The sequence below is a fragment of the Larus michahellis genome, chromosome 4, assembly GCF_964199755.1.
Source record: "Larus michahellis chromosome 4, bLarMic1.1, whole genome shotgun sequence".
Taxonomy (NCBI): Eukaryota; Metazoa; Chordata; class Aves; order Charadriiformes; family Laridae; genus Larus; species Larus michahellis.
The window spans coordinates 17,343,219-17,364,903 of record NC_133899.1 but is presented as its reverse complement, the minus strand read 5'-3'; the positions used below and the strand labels follow the sequence as shown (position 1 = coordinate 17,364,903).

Genomic DNA, 21,685 nt, shown 5'->3' with positions numbered 1-21,685 from the left:
TTAGTGAAATACTTCTTTTTATAGGGAAAAGGGGATTCTTTTTAAGCAGAACTATTTTTAATACTCTACGTTTTTCTGCCAGGTCTTGTATTTACCAAATAAAGCACATTGTAAATATTGAACAATACACAGATACATTTCTTAACAGTTTATAGTATGCTGCATGTTCTGGGTGGGTTCCAAGCAGTAGTTAGTATAAATGATATGCCAATCAAAATTATTTTTGCAACTATAACCTGTTATAATGCAGTCTCTTATCTGAAGTGTCAACTTGATATAAGCCAGATCTCTTTTTTTCCTTAAGCTTTAACTCTTACACGTATAATTTCCCTTGTCCTGAACCTAATCCTGCTTCTGTCCCGTAAGCTTCTCGGTAGTGCATGATAGCAAAGCATAATTTATCTGACGGTTATATAAATCTTAATCATCACTGCTTCCATTAGGTCATGTGCATTTTATTCCTTAGTCAGGATTGAATTATGTACAGAGTATCTGACGTACTTCAGTGAGTGAATGAGATTTGTGAATGTCCAACATGCCCCTTCCAGGCCAGTTTTCTAATAATTCAGCTTCTGCGTAAAAATCGGCGTTTTCAAAAAAGTCCCCTGTAGCCGGCAAGATTACTGAAAATCTGACCATTTCTATTGGTAAATAAATGTGTGGTTTCATAATGTGCCAGATTTGTCATCGTAACTAGCTTAAGGAGTTCCTGCCTCAGCTCTTCATCCCTCCCCCAAGTGAAAAAGAGACTTCAATTGCATTTACCTCCCCAAATCCTTAAGACTTCAGTGTTTCTTTTTTGCAGTGGGACCTCAAAAACCGTTGTATCAGCCTAAGCAAAGGGATGCTGCATGATAGAGCAAATAACTAACCAAACAAGCGGCTGGAGGTTTGAGGCACGATGTACAACGAGATCTTCTCTGGAGCCCAAGGTGGCACTGAACGACATGGCTGCAGGTGCCAGTGCTCACATTGTGACTTCGAGTCACTGGAGTGTCCTTTACTTTGGTACCCACTGCTGCTGATAGCCGAAATGGAATCCTGCATGTAACCATTGTATGGAAGCTGGCGATGCTGTACACCTCCTTCCTTGTAGTTAATGCTCATTCGAAACGTTGATGACTCTGTTTAGATGACCTGAGAACTTCTGGTGTGAGGGGAGTGTGTGAAATTGCCATTTTTAGATTCTGATAATAATAAAAAAATCCATAAATGAGGTTGAAGCACTGTGATATTCACAAGCTGAACACCAGTCTTTATCTCTGAAGGAGACAGAGGTTACTGGGCCAGCAGCATGGGTTGTACTCAGACCACAAGGGACCTGACTTTCCCCAAATTTACGTTTATGGAGCAAAACGTAGGAGAATTGAACACAGTAGAAAAAGAATTTGCATTTGAGAATGGTGATGGATTTATAGAGGAAATGTAAGACTTGCCATATTTACAGAGATTGGGTGTTCTTTCAATTTAGTATTCTTTTTATGAAGCATTTAGCGCGTACTTCTCTGTACGGAATGTAATCAATACGTGTGCCCTCACTCACTCCTTATCCCCTTTTCACACATGCATGGTTAAATATTACAATGTGGCAGAAACTTTTTTCTTATCTCAGGAGATGATATATTTATATGTTGACATGAAAATTGATAGCCCTTTTATTTTTTTTATAGTAGCTAGTTTAGCTACAGATGATATTCCAGTTACTGGAATATCGCACACCGCCACCGTCTGAATGAGATGGTACAGCCTGATTTATGTTGGCAAATGTCCCTTCACCGTTTTTCTCCCTGGTGAGTACCATTGCAGACTTCTGGTTTTCCTAGGTGACCCTTAAATGAGTTATTGTTTGCGTTTTGATTTTATGAGAGATGTGGGAGTTTTGCCTTTTGGTGTATATGGTTTGGTTTTTATATCTGGTTGGATGAAGGTGAGACGATAGCCCTGGAAGAGATTCCTGTGTCATGTGTAAGCTGTCATTGTTGGTTTCGGTGGTGGTAAGGGAGGTCCCTCACAGAGATGTGTGAAGGCTCATCATGAGCAGGTTACCCAGAGTTTCCCATGGACATATTTGAGCATGGACATGGACAACTGTTCCATACTGTTGGGAAGACAAAACCGAGATTGTATGGGAGACAAAGGGAAAAGACCTTTTTCTCTAAAACTATTTGTGTTCTGGAATTATGAGATTAATTTAAATTCACTGTTACAAGACGTCCAGTTTTTCAAAGTATGAAAAAATGTCATTCATATGAAAGTGTATGTAAATATAGATGCTTTGAATTGCTTCTAGGTGCTCTCAAAACCATGTTTTGCAAGATATCACAAACTTCTAAATCTTTTTTCTTTTAATTTTTAATACCTCTCCTTTGCGTTAATCTTTCCTCAAAGTTTACTTTCATCTCTTTTCTCTTACCAGTTTTCAGTTTATCTTTTCCTTAGTTATCTGATCAGCTAATTTTTTTTATCCTGCTCTGATAATCATTGTCTTATTGTACCGTTCTATGTGCCTTTCTTCCACCCTTTCTCTGCCACCTACTACCCAGCACTTGTACTTCATTTTATAGCCCTTGTATATCATTTTATTACTCTCAAAACCAAACTATGTATATTATATTTGACAACTCATTTCTCCCATGAAAACACATATATTTTTATGTGGTTCTTAACAAGTGTTGAAAATACCATTAAGCGACCTTGTTTTGATTAGCAAAGGAAATCTTTTTCACTGGAGAACTGTTTATCCTAGATGCTTACACAAATGAAGAGAAAGTCATGATTTAGAATACCATTTAGTTTTTACTGTGACCAATTACTTATTTCCCCACCCTTGGTTGGTATTTTCCTCTTTTGGTGGCAAGAGAGCTGCCAGAATGTCATGTGCTTTTCCTCTTGTTCCTGCCTTTTTTGTTGTGCTCACATTAACAGTGTGCAGCGTCTCCCAATTCAGGTAGAAAAAATTACTGAGAAATTTTGTGGTAGAGCAAAATCTGCCCCGTTTTGCAGACAATGAAGCAACGAACCATGTGCGTTTCCTGTGATTTGTTCTTACTATGAACACATTAAGCAATTTTCATGTTTCATACTCCCGTGCATGGTTTTCCATCCTTTCACTTTCTCACCAGAACTGGAAGTGGGATTAATAGTTCTCAACTCTTATGCAATTTTGATATCACAGAAACATAATCTGTCTGTGTCATAAAATTTGGCTAAAGTGATTATGTGGTCCGAAATCTAATACAGTAATGAGACAGCTTTAGCCCTGGATATTTGGGGGAAAAAAAACCCTGAATATATAGGGTTTTCTGAGAGTGCAGCGAGTCCAGGTCCCTACGCAAAGATTTCTGATCTCTGGGAGATTTTCTGTTCTAGAAGTGGGATGGAATGATAAGGTTCAAGATATAAAATAAAAATGAGAGAACTCCGAGTAGTTTGCAGGTGGTTGTAGCAGGCATCCGCCTGCCAGAAGCACATGCTTATGGTGCGAAGTATTATTTGGTTTGATCAGAATGGTTTCTGTGTCAAAAATACCATCTTGGAGACACCTGAAGAAATGTTTCTGTAGAGCTCAGATGTCCATCATGACGTCAGCTGATAAGGAAAACTTGAGCGCTACATTAATATAAGCCTGTAATATTTCCCATTTGAGCTCCAGTTATTAACCTGGCTTGTAATTAACAGGTATTCCTAGGAACATCTTGCATTTTCTGAACATTCAGGCAAAGAAAGTTCATGAAGAGATTACAGCTAATTCATACATCTAGTTTGAATTGATACTGAAGCTTAATCTGATTATTTTAAATTCAACTAAGAAGTATGCAACTTCTTGCACATCTTTGGTGTGAACAGCATGAGACACTGAATTGTCTCAGTCCACTAAATTAGGAGAATATTTTCAGAGCGTGAATTGTGAGCTGTGGAACAGCTTGGCAGCAGAAATGCCACTACTGTCTGGTGTCTTTTATACTTCAATAAAAGAAACTCAAGAATTTACATGTATCAAAGTGCAGGCTTGCTTACATCAAGACATGAAGTGTAGTACTTGACTATTCAAGAGAGCTTTTATTACCATTTTTAGGCATATATTAAAAAACATTGGTGTTTCTTTTTTTCTGTGGCATCTGAAAATTATGAGGAGAAACTACATTACTGAAATGCCTGGTGTGCTTTTTAATATGCACTTAATTCTAACGCTAATTAGTCATTTAGTATTTTGAACCCTCAGTGCTGAAGATGACCTGAAGACTTGAGGGGCCTGGCTTTCGTATGGTGCTGGACATTTCCAGCCCTGCATTTGTGAGGCTACTGGTCAGGTTGCATTTGAAATAAGATTATAAAGAGAGCAACCTGATTTGTCTTAACAGGCATGAATTTACTTTTTATAAGTTTTCGATATTTTAACATTAGGCTTTTCATGGTTTGTGGTTTGTTTTTTTTTTAATTTTATTTTTATTTTGTTACTGGGAGTGAAGGTTTTGATTGAAACTTTATTCATTTCACTCGTCATAAATGGAATTTGCCATGTACCCTTTGTGTGCCCTCCACTCTCGGCAGAACCTCAGGGGCTGCAATCAATATCAGAAGTAATTTCTGTGCCCAGTTACAAGAAGAAATACACTGACCCAATTAAGTGAAGAAAATGCTAGACTGTAGTAATGGATGAAAATGCAATTAAAGTAGGTTACTCACCTACAAAATAAAGTTGCTGCTGCCCAAAACGTCGCCTTCAGGTTAGAATGAAACAGTGGGAAGCTAAAGATAGATAAATTAAGCCTGATTAGTCTCAGTGGCATAAATTAGGAGTACAAGCTAGCATGAGGGATTATTCCACTCTTAAATTTAATTCTCCTCTAGCGTTATTGTGGAGCATTGCATCCAATTCAATCTTGCATGTTTAAATAAAGTTAGTTGTTGCTGAAGACTCTCCAGAGGCCTCCCTGCTGTGGGATTTGTAATCCAGCCCCAGTTAAAAATAGTGAAGAAATCCTCCAGGTTTAAGGTTGATGTGAGATGAACAGGAGGAAGCGACATGTCATGTGTCTGTTTCCAACATGCATCTATAAACTGTATTATATTGCCATACATAATTTTTCCAAATTGGAAACTGCCTTCAGCTGAGCAAAATTCCCAAATCTTGTGCTTGTCACTCAGTGTCTTGTACAACCCCTGCTCTTGCAAGGTATGAAATCCTTGAAGCCTCATCTGGGCTTCCCTGTTCTTCCCCTGCAGAAGGGCATTTCTTACTGCAGCTTAGAGCGTTGGTTGAGGGTAGCCATCACTGGCTCTAGCGCTGCAGTGGGTGTATTTCTGGGGGGCTTTTCTCTATTTCTTATTTGGATATGTATGTAATAAGAGCAGATTACATCCTACAGACTGTCTTTGCAATAGATGGCTTGCTTTGGACAGCCTTGCATTTAATGAAATAGAGTTAATATAGATTTTACAAAATACTATTCTTCTATTTGATTATGATTAGTACTTCTGAAGTGGAAAGTATTTAATTTCAGAAAAAAAATATCACAGAGAACCCATGGTATCAACATGACCGAGAGTTGAGACATTTAAGATTTCATGCGTGTACTGATTTTAGCCTGAAAGTGTTTTGACTAATCCTCCATTATGATTATTATAAAATGTCTGTATCTGCTTCACCCTTTCTCTATCAATTTCATATTTAAAACTTGATATAATTTGCTAGTGTAGTAGAGCTGAATCACAGTCTAGAATGGAATTTACGATTTTCTCTGGAGTGAGTGAAATTTGATATAAGATTCTAAGAAAAGCTACTTAGAGCCCAATTGCAGTATAATCACATCACTTTAAATTCATGTGAGAAAATGTTACAGTAATCTTGAATATAGTGATATAAAACTATTTCTTGGGATTCTAAGAATAAAATGCTGTCATTGTGTTAAGAAATGCTTAGATTCAATGCTTGGACAGCTTATATAAAATAAATATGGAGGGAGGAGGCATGATTAACACCTTGGTTGTATGAACTTAATGCTTCGAAGAGGAAGGTAAAAGAGAAATTTTCATAAGGCAAAAACAGTTCTGTATTTATGCATTTTGTTTTTCCCCTCAGAAAAACCTATTAAAATAACCATTACGTGAGCTAAAAACAAACTGTTGGGGGCAAAAGGATACTCACATGGAGGTGTAGTTAGTTGTCTTACAGCCCTGCTGAGAGGGAGTTGAAGAAGGGCCCTCAATACTGACCTTGGTGTGTTAGGGCCCAGGGGGCATGGTGCTGCTCTCCCTCAGGGCCTCGCTGGCTTTCTGGTCCCACGTGTGCCAGAGGATGCTTGTCCACACACAGGGCACGAGTTGGCCACCAGTCGTGGCCCCCGGTGCTGGCATGGGTGCTCCCGTCCCAGCCCCGAGGTGCGTGGGAAGGCAGGGTGGAGGGGCAGCCCCAGAATCAGATCCACAGATTGGGTTGGGGTCTTCCTTGCAAGTCATTTTGCAGTGCCACGTGTACATGCTGGGGCCGTTCTGAGAGGCTGCTGATCTTTTTCCACTAGGTAAATGTCACAGAGAGTAGAGATGTTTCCACCCTCTCGCAGGGCTGTGGAAAGGGAGCAATCGTGCTTTACCCTTGCTTGGGTTCTTTAGAGCTGTTGTGGAAGAAAGCATAATTTAACTGCCATCTGTCCTCTCATGTCACCAGAAATAAGATCTCATGTATAATGTGAGCTGTTTAGATAAAAGTAACCCATAAAATACATACAATGAATGGATGCTGTGAAACTGCATATTTGATAAGACCTTTCTCAGGTGGAATCTGAATTGCTACAAAGTTGTAGAAAAATAGATATGAACAAGAGACCTAACCACGTAAGTAACTTCTTTGCGTTTTAGCAATATATTCCTCCATGACATTTATGTCTAATCTGGTTTATTCCAGCAACAAGTTCGTGCTCATGGGAGTGATCACAAAAATAATTTTGTAGTTCATCACCACAAACAACTCTAGGTTAAAAAGCAAAGAAAGAAAACATATTCTTTAAATATTCATATGTTTTTAAGCAAATACTTAAATCACAGTGGCTGCTCCTTGGCTTTGTTACTGAATGTGTTTATCTGAACATTTGGTCCCTCCCCATATTTTAAGCTTCAGGCAACGACAGGGTGTGATGATAGTGAATGTACTTCAGAACTCTTTGAAGTAACATCTGTAGATCTTGTGGAGTCTTTTTAATGCGAAACTTAGTGGGTTGGTCTAAGTTTGATATTTGTATTAGCCTTCTACAGAGGAAAAATAGTCTTAGTATACGTAGGTGGATGCAGCGATATACCCAGTATCCATGTTTGAGTCTCCATTTTACTGCCTTTGAAGCCAAGGTGGGCAGAATGGAAAAATCCATTCTTGCCTACAAAGAGCCAAAACTGTAAATTGAAACTCTTTGAACATGTGACAGCAAAACATTTGGTACGTTTGTCTTGGAGAGAACTTTCAAGATTCAGAATAATTTTGTAACACCTTAATCTTGTATAAATATTAGGACCAGGGCTGCACTTTGGACCACCTTTTAATATTTATTCCTTTAAATATGGAATAAGTAGCATTAAAAATCTGGTATATATTGAATGACCTTGACTGTCAGTCAACAGAATAATAATACTGTGCATATTCATACGAAGTTACTTCTTGCATATAAAAACTTTTAGAGACTCTATCCTTCTTAAGAGATCTGAAAATGTCTAACATGAGACCATTAAACATTCCTTTCATTACTGTTCCTAAGACTTGCACAGTATCACACTTGGCAAAATATCATTCAGTTACTGCTTTTGGCCGTGGAATTCACTGAAGGAGTTCATATTAAAGAGTTTGGCTGGGATTAGGGAGATTAAGTCAGTGCTTTTTATTGTTATTGTCAAAGTTTTTATTTGCTGGCTGAAAGCTTTTAAAGTCACTTCAAATATTTTCATTCTAATTGCTTTCCTAGAAGTTTTAAATCTGTACTGTCTGCAAACAGTGTGTCTGATGGAGATTTGAGGATATATGAATAAAATATAAATGTCTATTTTTCTTTAGGATCTTGGTCGAGTATTTTATCCCAGAGATTTTTTTGACTCTTAAGCAAAGATTACAGAATGTGTGTGTACACATATACACATGCATAGACACACGTATATAAACATATATATATATATATATATAACAATTTGTGCGGCAGATGTTTAATACTCAAAAACTGGACTCTAAATGGTCCCCTGAATTAAAGGCTTTTAAGATTTTAAATATCAAAAGATTGTCAAATGTATGATTGTACAGACACTTATGTACAGATTCAATAATTAATGAACCACTAATGAGATTATTCATTTGCCTAAAATTCAGCATTGGGGATGCGACTGCAAAACTGGGTGCTTAAATACATTTATTTTAATATTTTGTGCTCCTGACTGTTGGTGGGTAGTTGCTCATCAGCGATGCGTTCTTAAGCAAATTAAGCTTTCTGGTGTGAAATTCCCTATAGGAACTCCTTTTGTTTCCAGCGGGGCCTGCTTCTCCTCCTGATTATTGCAGGGTCCTGATATGGTGTGTTAGAGAATCCTGATGTGGAAGGAACGGAGAGAAATAACTGTCGTGTAGTCAGTTCTGCTGGCTGAAGTCACTACGACTAACACTTCCCGGGTAGTTTTTCACACGTACACCAAGATTTTTCCTAGAGAATTTGCAGGCAGAACGTAGCAGGAAATGAACCTGCTTCCAGAAGATATTGTCTACTGAAAATAAGAATAATACTGTAGTCTGTCTCAGAAAGCTGATTCCTATTGTACTGTCCTACAATAATCGCTAATCGTAAATTTGCTGTAAGAGTGTGAATGGAAAGGCTCAGTTATAAACTTGGCATATATAATACATGTTACCTAGTGGTTCAGTACTTCACGTTTTGCTGCCGAAAGCATTGTCTCTGTGCATGTATCCGTACCCTTGCGCACGCACGCACATAGCGGTTTGATCTGAGGTAACTTGGATGCATTATCTGCTCCCTGATATTTGGTCAAAGGCTGACCCAAACGGACAGCCTTTTGATGGCATCTGGTCCAACTCTCCATCGCCTTTATACTCAGTGGCTCAATCCTTAACCTCCAATGGCTGCACGTTGTTTATGGTAAATAATACTTTTTGCACCTGGCAGCGCGTGATATTTCTTCTAAAATGTTAGCACCCTGCCAGAGGAGTATAGACATTTCTACGGGGAGCTGTGTCGTGTTAAAAGTCGAGGGTACCATTTTGCATTCATTCTGAGATGAAATTGCTTCTTTCTTTACAGGGTTTTAAAATTCATGTTTTAAAAGATGCTTCATTCATTATAACAATGTATCATTCTAACTCTATAAATCCCTAACAACTTTAGTGGTCTTTGTCTGTGAACCAGCCGCTAAAATCTGCTTCATTGTTTCTAGTAGCAAAAATAAAACAGAATACTTGTATTTTATAAAATAATATGAATACCACCTACTGCTTCTGAAGTATTGAAACCGTCATGAAGGACCTGCTCTTCCAGAAAAGAACACTCTGCTCCTGCTAGGAACACATCATACTTAAAAGTAAAGGCTCTACAGAGATTAGCTGGATATCCATCTAGAACAGATGTGATTGGAGAATTCTCGTCTTATTTTTATGTTCATTGGGAAAATCCATTGTGTTTCCTGATGAGAAAACCCAATATTTAATTTAATACATCTGATGAGGACACTGGTGCTCATAGATTGTGGTAGTTGATACTATTTAAAAAACAAAAAAAAAAGAAAAAGCCCCCTCTCCCAGCCCTCCTCCCATGCCATCTACTTCTGGTGCCAGAATAATTTTAGTGTATATTGTTTTGTTTGGAGTAATCAGGCTGAAGTAGCATTAGTCCAGCTTCTCATCTTTTAATTACAGACAGTTTATTGTCTATGCTGTCCCACTTTCTGCATGGTTCCCCACCAGCCAGCTAGACTTAGCAATCTCCATTAATTTAATTTGGCATTTCATTCAATCAGACAGGCTGTGAACATGATGAATTTTTTTTTTTTTTTTAAATAACACAATGCTCATTCTTAATTGATGTCCTTATCAGACATTGTATTTGCCAGAGCTGTAATTATTGGTCAGGCAGCAAAATCAAATCTGCCCAAATGCAGTGAAGATGTTCTCCGGTGAAATTATTAAGATACAGTACTTAGACCTGCAAAGTAATTTAGTTTTGGTCTGTAATTACATCTTTTGGGATCGTTGTCTTTCTTTTTACTCATAAGGATAGTGTAACCTCAGAGGAATTAATTTGCCAAATATGAAGATAGAACTGAGATCCTTGCCATAATATATATTTGTGCAAGTAGATATTATTCTATATAAAAAATAGGAGCATGCTCGCACCGTAAAAGAATTATTTTATTAATGGCCATGTTTTAAAAAATATGGCTTCTAATTTTATTGCAGAAATACTGGAAGTGTGATCAGTTGAGGCTGCCATTTTCCATAAGCAATAAACTGGCATCAGAAATGACAGAATTTGGACGTGTAACTATGTAAAATAGATACGCAAGCGGATATGTAGTGCTGTGACAGAACTAGTGCAGAGCTAGTTCTGCAGGCAGTAGTTCAGCATTGAGCTGGTGAGAATTTTGTCTGGAGATAGTGTCCCGAGAAACTTTAAATGTGTATTTTGACTAACCATTAACTAATAATTTTGAAAGAAATGCTAGTGCCATGATAACTAAGTCTGAATTGTGTTTTGCAGTAAGGGTTGGGATATGGCTTTCTTTAATAAAATTAATAGGAAAAAAAAAAAAGACGGGGGGAGTAGATTCTGTAATAACTCTATTTATTTTTTTTTTATTCTCAGATATATGAGATGTATTCTTTGAGTACAGAATTGCAATCATTCCTTTTAAGCAAAATGTAAGTCTCTGGATTAGTTAGGAGAAGATGGTAAAATGTGTTTCATTCCTGTTCTGGGTATAGTTTGCTTGAATTTTTCATTTGGGACATTTATTCACATTCCGTGGTTTTGATAGTATTCTTTGCTGGAACAATAACCCTTCCAATGGTTTCTTCTTGCTTGTGGTTTCACTATTAAATTAAGCAGCAATATTATAAAAAGAATTATTTAGAAAATCTAACGTATTTGCCTGGTGAATGTAATGTCACTCTTGAGCATTAAAATACTAGTATTTTAAAAATCATTTTTGTTCCATTGAGAGGCTCAGATAAAAGTCTGGGCTCCTCTATGTCTGGTTTTAAGTTACTTAAGTATTTGCACTTTTTAGGAAATGAATAGTGGGTGTGAATTCTAATGTTTTTTGGATTAGAGTTGCACGATAATTGAGTCGATTTACAGACAGAAACGTAGTTGTAATAAATACTAATGACTGAGTCCTGTAAGTAAAATAATTTCTACATTAAAATCAGTAGCAAAATTCCCGTTAACTTTTATAGGTTCAAAATATTATTGTGTGTCCGTAACACCTTCAAAATTAGTTATTTGCTTTACTTTTTATGCTTTTTTTAAAATATTATGGTTTTGTGGTGTAAACTTCTCTGTTGCTTGTTTTGTTTCCTGCTGTGGCTTTTGACTCATCACAGTTGCAAAAGAAGAGCTCAGACAGTAGCCACTATTTAACTTTTTGAGATTTTTCTGAAGATTTTTTTTTTTTTAGGACGACATTTAATCACTGATTTTTATACTGAACTGCCAAGGTTTTCCGTGACGTTCATCGTGAACTTCTTTCTTAAAACAACTGATCGTTAGTCTCAGCTTTTGTAACCCACCAATATTTAAGCTTTGGTGAGTGCAAAGGGTAGCTTGAAAGCACATGTAGCATTGTATCGTGCTGATTCAGAGTGGCTAATCCCTTGATTCGCAAACAGGTATCGTAACGTCTGGCCTAGGATGGTCTATGAAAACGCAGAGCTTGTAGAAGTGGGGCAGTGATACAGTTTTTATAGCCCCAGTCCTGGGCAGGGGTTTATTTGTTCTTCACTGGGGCGTGCGCTGGGGAAGGAATAGGGGGCATGACTTTTCCCTTAGCCCTGCCAATACACACCCTTCCTAGAAAAGGTGAATAAGGCTAGATGTTGGGCCTCAGGTTCGGTAGTCAAAGCTAAGAGAAGAGCTTCAACAAGCTATTTTATAAATAATCAATTTTCTTAGCATTCTTTGTACAACGTATCAGTAAGCAAATGTCCAGTTGCTCTCATTACAGTCTTCATGTTGGTCCTTACAGATGTTAGTAGGGCCAAGACTCAAGTGCCCTTGCAACATAAATGAGGAGACAACTGAACTGTCATCGTTTTAATGCAATGATTTGCATGAAGAATGAAAGCTGTGATTCACAACAAGTTCCAAAGAGGTTTTGTTTGTTTGCAATCCATTTCACGATATCAGCGTATGTGCGTGGTTTCCGTTGGTGTGCTGTGGCAGTGAGTTGTGGTACTCATGCTTAATATAGCTAAGATGGAGTTTAATAGAGTTAAGATGGAGTCTGTTGAACTCCTGAAATTAAAGGAAACAAATAGTTTGTGATGCAATGGTATGTGTTGCCAGAGGAAGCTGAAAAGACTTTATCCTTTTGTAGTTACAGAGATCTTTAGATGCAAAAGTTTATGCAAAAGCTACTAATTGCTATGGCTACGTAATGTGTAAAGCATCCCAACGCCAGCACGAAGCAAAAAGAATGCTGGGCTAGGTGCTGCATCTTACTCTCCTTCTGTCCCAGGGAAATCCAAGAGGTGGGACCCCACAGAAGTATACCTGGGCAGAGCAAAGTGATGGATCTCACCTTGAATTGGAACCTCCGCTGTCACCTATGGGAATGCTCTGAGATGTTTGAGGGGTCTGAGCAAGGGATCCTTTAGAAAATAAATGGAGAAAAATGTTGACTGCAACAAGAGTCATTTCACAAAAAGCATCTTTCCCAAATTATTTTACTAAAATAGACAAGAACCCCTTGTTCTATTTAGAATGATTTATAACTGTTCCCAGCTGATCACAAAGTGTTTCTAAATTAAAAGCCATTAATTATAGCCTTATATAGATACAAAGATATGCAAGAAGTGCTTTGTAATTCCAGCTCTGCACTTCAGGTGAGAGCTTTTTAAATTACTTGGACCATTGGAGCCACCTGCTTGACTAAATGCTGAGGGCCCTGTGTTTCAGTACTCATCAGTGCATTGCAGTGTTAACATTGTTACTGATTTTTCTCATTTCTCCAGGGCAAATACTAATTAATGGATACAATTCACAGCTGATTAGCTGTAGTTTCTTCAGTAATTACATTCGCAGACTAACTGTTCAGAAGAGGATTTCTAACCCAGTTCTTATTTCACTCTAAGCTTAATTTGTTTTTTGAATTGTTTAGGTCCTTAAGATAATAACCATTTTATTTTCTTTTGTTGTTATAGGTACCGTTAGATAATAAGGAATTTTAATCTTAGAAATACTGATAATTGTTGTGTGCCTTCAATGGATTTCTAATTCAGAGACAAAAACCATAAATTTAAATAATATTAGTTATGATCCATACTAACAAAAGTCTAAATATGCCACGTTCTGACATCAGTGCCTGAGTCATACACAATAGGGTCTTAAATATTGTATCTCAAGAGCAGAATGAATCTTAGGATATGTTCTTGTAACTTTTAGCTTTGACATTCCTCGTTACATCATTTGCTTCCACAGTCTTAATAAAATGGAAAATTATGTTGTCACTTTCCCCTTTGTTTTACTTTAATAGAACAAAAAGGAAGAAAACCACTTGGCAATCAGAACGGCAGTGGTTGTGGTGTGAGGAATACATGTAGATCAAAACAATGTAGAATTTTACTCTTCAAGGTAAAAATCAGCTACGTTTCCATGTTGAGGCACTGGAGCCCCTAGGATGCTAAAGCTCATTAAAATAGGATAGGGTTTGTTCCTATTTATTTACCCAGTGTTAGAGCTATATTCACCTATTGTACCTTTGCACTTAGGTGTAATTTGAAAACCCGATTTCACTTTTTTTGTTACTGTGGAAGGAACAGCTCTATTGGAGCCATTGGAGTTTTTCATGTAAATGCTTCTTAGTTTGCCACTAACTGACATGAAAAAAAATCCATCCCGTCGATCTCACTGTTGAGCTGAAGTATGATGTCTTTGTACAACAAATCCGCACACACATAGCCTTATGTGCCAAAACAGTCATTTGAATGTGCAATTTTATTTGAATTTTTTAATCTCCAAAAATGGGTGACATCTGGGCTTTTAAAAAATGGGTGACATTACTTGAGTATCTGCATAGCTGGGGATAACAGAGTTTTAATAGCTATGAGGCAGCCCACATATTGTGTCAAGGCCTCTGTTGCTAAACATGTGTTATAGGTTGAAAGATTCAGCGTGATAAGTACACAAATGGAATTTCATACTTCAGAGTGAGGACTCTCATTCCTTCCTCCCCATGATTGTCTTCTGATTTCGTTGATGTTCTGTTCTGTCAGTCAGACCATTCATCAGGTACATGAGGCTCTGATTCTTTGTGTTCATCTTCCTTTTTTCATCCTCTATCACTGTAGTTTCCTCCTCTTTTTTTTTTTTTTTTTTTTCTTTTTTCCTCCTTTTAACATTTGGTCTTACTTTCAGAAACGGATTTTGGAGTTTTCAGGGAAAGAGCCTTTCTTGAAAGGATGGCTCTGGCCTCTCCACTGCTCTAGCATGCTGGAGGAACTGGAGAGAGTCAGGCTCTGAAACACTTCCCTGCTAAAAACAGTCAGACACCAAGTACTGCAGTAGCGAATGGAGCTGGAGCAAAGTGGTTTTCCTTTCAGGACAGGTTCAGCTGCTCTGAAGGCACAACAGAGTTTCCTGCAAAGAACAATCTGTGCAAGCGTGTGGTTGCCCATCCTCATGCACTTGTTGCAGAGCTTATGCTGCTGGTGGTGGTGTTTGCTGTTGTGGTTTTGGGGAGGAAGGTCCACCAAGAGTGGGCAAGATAAAACAAAGCCTTCCTGAAAAAATTTGCTTTACAGAACTCGAACATGGGAGTTAAGGGAAGAGTGCTTGGTATGGCTGTAGCACAGTGATGTGGCAGGGCGTTGTAGGGAGAGCACAGGGACTTTTCTCTCCTTTGATACTCCTACTTTGCGGTCTGCCTGATAATAGAAATGCGAAAATGTGAAAGCCTGTGATTTAGTGTCTTAGTGGTAGCTGCGTGACATGTGTGGTATTTGTTCCTTGAAGCAAAGACTCTAGATGCCTGCCTGCTCCAGGAACACATGCAGAAATAGTTACCAGACTACCTGCTTTTTGGAAGTGCCGTTTAGGGAATAAGGCACACTAGTGCCAATTAACCAAATGCTGATAATCTCTTTCTTTTATATGCTCCGTCTGAAAAAAAAAAAAAAAAAAAAAAAAAGAGAGAGAGTAGTTATCTTCAACAAATGTTCACACTTGAGAATTTGGAGGAAATGACTGTGGCATCTGAGAGGATCCTTTCAGATCACTCGTGTGTGAGAGGAGTTGCACCTCAGTGGGAGCAAGCGGGCACTTGGCCCACGCCACCCTGGGTAGATCTCAGGGTCTCGCTGTGATACAGCTCCTCCGATTTGCAAAATCTTCTGGTGTTAACATTCACTGGGGGCGTGGGATCTCAGCTGGAATGAAGGATTGACAAAGGGGGATTGTTTGGCTTTTTAATTTTGTGGAAAGAATGGGATTTTAAGAACAACGCTGCAGATTCTCGTTCTTCCCCTTGTTGACCTTCGTGTCTTTAAAACACGGTCTACTCGGAATAGTAATACGCCAGCTACTTCCAGCTGCAGCAATCCTCCGGATCAGGATCATCTGCAGAAATACTATAACGTGTGTCAGGAAAGATGTAGTAGAGTCTAAATGTCTTTTCTGGAGAATAGTCTCTTTCTAATGGACACTTAATTTCCAAAGTCACCTCTAGGACTGTGGGGTGGCTTTGCTATGTGGACAAAGAAAGTTGAAGAGCCGCACTTGGATTTATTCCATGTGCAGACCTGGGGATGCAGAGTATGTAATGATAATAATGCTGAATCCAATCTAGTTCTGACTTCAAAGAACATCTGCAAAATTACCTCTTATCTGTTTGTTGTTTTGGTTTTGTTGGGTTTTTTCAACTTTTTTCTATGCCAGTGATGGGGTAAAGAAAAGTTTATTGTGGCATGCATTAAAATCCAAATATTTGTTTTTCTTTCAGTTTGGAAACAATAACAACTACATGAACATGGCAGAGGCAAACAATGCATTTCTTGCTGCAAATGAGGTAGATGTTTTTCTTTTTTATCTATGCCCATATTCTTCTGTTTGCTGTGATAATTTAACAGACTTTGAATGGATGAAAAGTGAAGTGACGAATTTCTGTGTGTTTTATGGAGCACAAAATAAAGACTTTAATGAGAAAGAAAATAACCTGACAGCTCTCCATTACTAGTCAATTTAGCTGTCCATAAGGCTGTTACTTACATAGCATGTCAATAGAAACAAATCTGCTTTATGTATGAAAAAAATTATAAACAGAAGGAAACAAATAAAAAGCACAGTAGGTGTACACTTTGAAAGCAAGCTTAGTAATAGTCCTTTCTAGCTAATGTGCTAATTTCTGTTATAGATACAAACATTTGAATTTGGGTTCTTAATACCCATAGAAGTTAGAAAACCAAAATCGACTTTGTTGCCTGAAAGGGCAGCCCGGGGGCCGGGCCGGTGCTGCTGGCCTGTGGAGATTTGATGTGCCTTTGAGCATGGAAAGAGGAGAAAGGGATGGCAATGGCGGTCCCCGGGTATTTCTTACAGTGGTGCCGCCTTGCAGCAGTTCATAGACCATCAACATGCTAATCCTGACCCCAGCTCTAGACAGAAACACTTTTTGCTCATCACTAAAACCTCAACGGCTCCTATTCCAAAGGGAGGGATGGAAAGTGCAAGACGCGCTGTCTAGCAATGTGCATAGCGATACGGAGAAGAACAACTAGATATTTATATAGGGTGCCCGCCATAAATTATCTTCTCCACGTGAGGAAAGGTTAGAAAACTAGGCAGCCTTGATTTTACATGTCGTAAAGTGTCGATTCAGTCGCAGGTATTCTTGTGCACTTTTTAAAAAGTGATCTTGGAGAAAATAGGCAGAAAGGTGTAACAATAAACACGGAGGTTAGAATCAAGAGTCGTATTTTATGATCATTTGTACAATGGTCACCATCTCTTTTTACCCAGCAAGACTGCTTAGATAAGGGAATATTGTTTGGCACTAGCTCCAGTGTTATTTGTGATAATGAACACAAACCCCATCTGTAATGACAACATGATGTTTCTTTCTGTAGAATTTCTTTCCTACATTTGAATCAAACATTGATGAAAGCTCTGCTGCCAGCAGCTGTTCAGAGACAATTTAATTCCAGCTGTGATAATTCACCGTGTCAGACATTGGCTGTTATATGTTGATACAACAGTTCTCCAGATTTGCATTTTTATCAAAAGGAACAAATGTTTTGAACATTTCAGTACAGATGGCATTTAACCATGCACACGTTTTTTTTTAAAAAATGTGTAAGATATAAATATTTGAAAAGTTAATAAAATCACAATTAAAAAGTGTGATTGGTAAGATAAATCCCACAAACGCTATACCATCTTTTGGTGGTAACAGCACCTTCCTGCAATCCCAAATTGCATACTATTCAGGCTCTTTTAACAGACTGAATAGCCCAGTGATTTGGATTTACGACTATTTCACTAAGGGGCTTTCTCTCTTCTTAGATTACATCTATTTTATCCTCAGTCTTAGGTCCATTATGTGTTTTTTAAAAAACATGTATACGTATTTGGACAAGTTATATTGTGAGAATTAAATTCACATTTAAAAAATGTTAAGGTAATAATCAATTTACTCTCCCACTTGTAATAGGCTGTAAGTATTAAGATGAATGCTACTTTTCTAAGTAAAATATTTTATTATTATATTATTATATTGTGTTATATATTTACACAGCTGTCCTAGAGTTATTCTGTTAGACGAGGAAAAAAGATCCAGTTCTTATAATTACTCCTATCTCATAAATATGTCAAGTAAAGAGAGGTTCGAGTGTACTATAATAATACTGATTTCACTGAACCCTTTTGCTTGAACAAGGAATAAAAATATGATTAAGTGTTAGTGTTCGCATTAAAGCGTGAACCTGGCTTTGCAATTACTGCATTACAATGTATTTAATTACAGTGTTTTTACATTAACGTGAATGTAGCTTTCTCGCTATGATTTTGGGCCTGAGCACTGCTGAGCTAAAGCCCATTTTATTCCTGTAAATAATGCCTTAAGAGTGTAATCCTAGAGCACATTCAGGCTTAGAAACCACGCGTTTGCTTTATGTTTTCTGTCTCCATGTCATGATTACTACGACCCATTTTAAAGCACCTTAAATATTTATTGAAATAATATTTCAAGTGTTAATTACAGTGGTAATGAAAACAGCCAAATGCCACATATCAAGAATGAGTGTTTATTCGTATTGTTAATGTGATATGTTAGATTTCATTAAGCAGTAATGGGGTAGCAAATGAGTCACAAATTACAGTTGCATCTGTTACTAGACCACATTAGTGCCAAAATAACTGCAAATGCAGCCATAGGGTTATGTTCATTAGCCAACCACTTCTCCTGGCCAATCCATCCTTTGTGTTTGTGAGCTTAAGGGGTTCACGGGAAGAAAAATGCACACCTTTTGTCGTACAGCAGCGGGGAAGTCAAACGTCTCCCTCGTCCAGGCCCGGCTTTCCGTCCAGCGTGAAGTTACAGCCTTGCAGATGGAGGGAGATGGGGAGAGTCTCAGCAGAGCCTGACGGTGCTGCAGACTGCAGCAGGCTGGGACCTCATCATTTCTGGTGTGAGACCAATAATGACAGCTGACAGGTTCTATAGGCAAGCGGAGGTTTTTCTTGTGTTTCAGTTTCCATCTTCTCTCAAGCGGTTATTAATTTATATCATCATTAACAGTTTGAAGGATGACAATTTGCAGCAGTTAATGAGATCTTTCACTGAACATATCATTTTTAAATTAACTGGCATTAAGTCACTCTTTCAAACAATGTAAATAATACATAAAACAATCCCCTCCCCAGCCCCCTCCCCTCCCCCCGAATCCTGAACTAATGCAAACAAACAAATCCCAGAGCAGCCTTGCATGTCCGGAACAAGACAAAAGTGCCTATTTTAGGATTGCCAACTGCCCGATTTGATCAAGACAGTCCTGATTTGGGTACATTTAAAATGGCCTAATTTCAAGCACTGAGTTTCTATTATTAAGCAGCAGTGGACCTGAAATAAAAGATGAAAGTTAATTTAGCTCGCAAGAAATTTAAATAAGCGTAGCTCATTTGTTTCCCAAATAAAAGTCAGCAGTGTTGAGGCCAGATATAGACTCTACTTGAATAAAGATTATCTTTGACAGACGCATGCACCCGTACGAACACGCACAAACCCTGCAGATAACTGGCGGTAAATGTTTTTGCTCAAGGCATCTTAACAGGTGTTTAGTTCGTAACAAACCTACTGTTCAAACAAAGCTGGCTGGCTTCTGAAAGCCCTGGAAGCTGCTGTAATCGCCTGCGCTCTTTTAGACGTGTCTCTCCTCCAAATTACAGCCCTTCTTTAAAAGGGGACATCGTACTTTTGGGACGGAAAAGAAAAGAAATAAAAAGACCAGAATTATAATAGTTTGTGTTTATTAGTGGACAAAAAGGAAAGAAAAGATGTGAAATGGTCAGTGCTGAACTAATGTTGTGTGCGCACTACAAAATTGTCAGTATTTTATGAAGCATGAGAATAATGTAAGCTGTTTGTGCTATTTTACTAACATATCAATAAAGTGGCAATTTGTTATACAGCCAAATCCAATGTAGCTGATATGCAGACTAACAACAAAGACAGATGTTGCTAATTAAGTACGCATTAAAAAACTGTTAATACTGATACTCCATTAAAGCCATATGATAATGAGACTTAAATCTTTAATCAGAATGATCCACAAACCCCATCAGCATATGAAACTTTAAAAATTTGGTTGCGTATAGAGTTTGCATTTAAGAACCAAACCAGATTTGGACCGCAGGTCCGGAGGTGGTTGCTGAGAGCAGCGTGCCCTGACGTGGTTTGCCTTGTCCTGTGCTTCTCTAGCAGACGTTCCACACGCCGAGCCTTGGGGACGAGGAGTTTGAAATCCCACCCATTACCCCCCCGCCCGAGTCAGACCCCGCGCTGGGGATGGCAGATATACTGCTGCCCTTCCAGGGCCTTGGTGACCAGCTGCCTGCGCAAGGAAATGAATTTACACCTCAGTTTCCCCCCCAGAGCTTGGATCTTCCCTCTATTACGATATCCCGAAATCTCGTGGAGCAAGACGGCGTCATCCACAGCAATGGATTGCATATGGTAGGTGCGGTTCTGTTGTCTGTCAAAGCACGGTGATGTAGACTTGTGTCATCTATCAGTTTTAATTGACCTCTCAGAAGATCTGTGTGATTCCTTGGTGGTGTAGCCTGACCAAGCACTTGCCGGTGTTCTGGATCATGTGCAGGCGTACTCTGTATGAATGATGACACGTGTTGTCACTGTTACACAGCAAACAATAATACGCTATTATTCAATTCCCTAAGGTAGTTGGCAAATGGTTAAGGGTTTAATATTGGTGGATTCAGGAAGGTAAACGTGGTTGTTAATGTACAGCGCAATGCTATTCTGTGTGTGAGCAGACCTCTTGTGAAGAAGCAGTCAGGCTTTATAAACACAGAATTTTAATTTTGGGAATGGACTTGGAAGCCCATATCCATCAGCATCATGTGCACCCCAAGTGCTGATGCAGTTCAAAAATGTGTTACACAATTGACACTGGCATCGAGAGTTGAAAGACCGTTGTGTTGGCCGGGGTGAACTACGGCATTTAGAAGGAATTGCTTGTCTGTATTTCAACTATAGGACCCACATCTGGCAGCCATCAGGATATTTTGAAAGTGCGTTATTGAGAGTAGCTCGGAAAGGGAGCCAGACAGCATGCCTGCAGTAAAAACCCATGTAGTTCCCTATATTCTGTGGGCTAAATCTTTGTAAATGAAAATTGATGTTGGTTTGGTTTTTTTTTTAAAACTCATAACAGAAGTGATAGGTATGTATTACCTTGACCATACTCAGCAATACAGGGCCATAAAAAGACTTCGTTCTGTCCAGTGCTCTTGTTGACCGTAGCAGCTGGGGCAGGTTGGGCCTGTTCTCCTGCTCCTGGGCTGTTCCCGAGCCCTCCAGAATGGGGAGGGACGATCTGGGTGTGGGGAAGAGCTTAGTGACGGGGACTGTTAGGCTAATTCCAGTGGTCGTTCCTGCTAATGAGAACAATCAAAACCAAAGCTGGATGGAGTCTTCCCCAGAATCTATAGGCACCGTGGGGCTGTGATCTCCATGGGAGGGCACACGGGGCACTTCCCACTTTCTTGCTGTATTTCCCTTTCAGCTTTGGGGGATCTCCCTGCCTGGGTTTCTCTAAGCTTTGAGCAGCAGCGTTCATACTCGCAGGCATGAGACACAGCTATGAGTCGCTTTATCATGCTTAGCATTTTAAACTCAGTGGCTACAATTAGAATTAGTTCCTGTACTGTGCATTGAAGACAGAGTGAATGTTTAGCTTGAACAGATATTTTACATC

The 21,685-nt window shown here is 38.7% G+C and overlaps 1 protein-coding gene across 2 annotated transcripts in view; it reads left to right on the top strand.

Annotated features, from left to right (window-relative positions):
* The window catches only part of TOX3 (TOX high mobility group box family member 3), a 79,066-nt gene that overhangs the window by 36,944 nt on the left and 20,437 nt on the right, over window positions 1-21,685 (top strand). The window contains exons 2-3 of one of the 2 annotated variants that reach the window (XM_074583119.1): window positions 16,195-16,260; window positions 20,167-20,421. In XM_074583119.1, the coding sequence (XP_074439220.1) occupies window positions 16,195-16,260; window positions 20,167-20,421 (321 nt within the window). The remainder of the gene's footprint in view (window positions 1-16,194; window positions 16,261-20,166; window positions 20,422-21,685) is intronic. The other variant, XM_074583120.1, reaches the window with a different exon arrangement.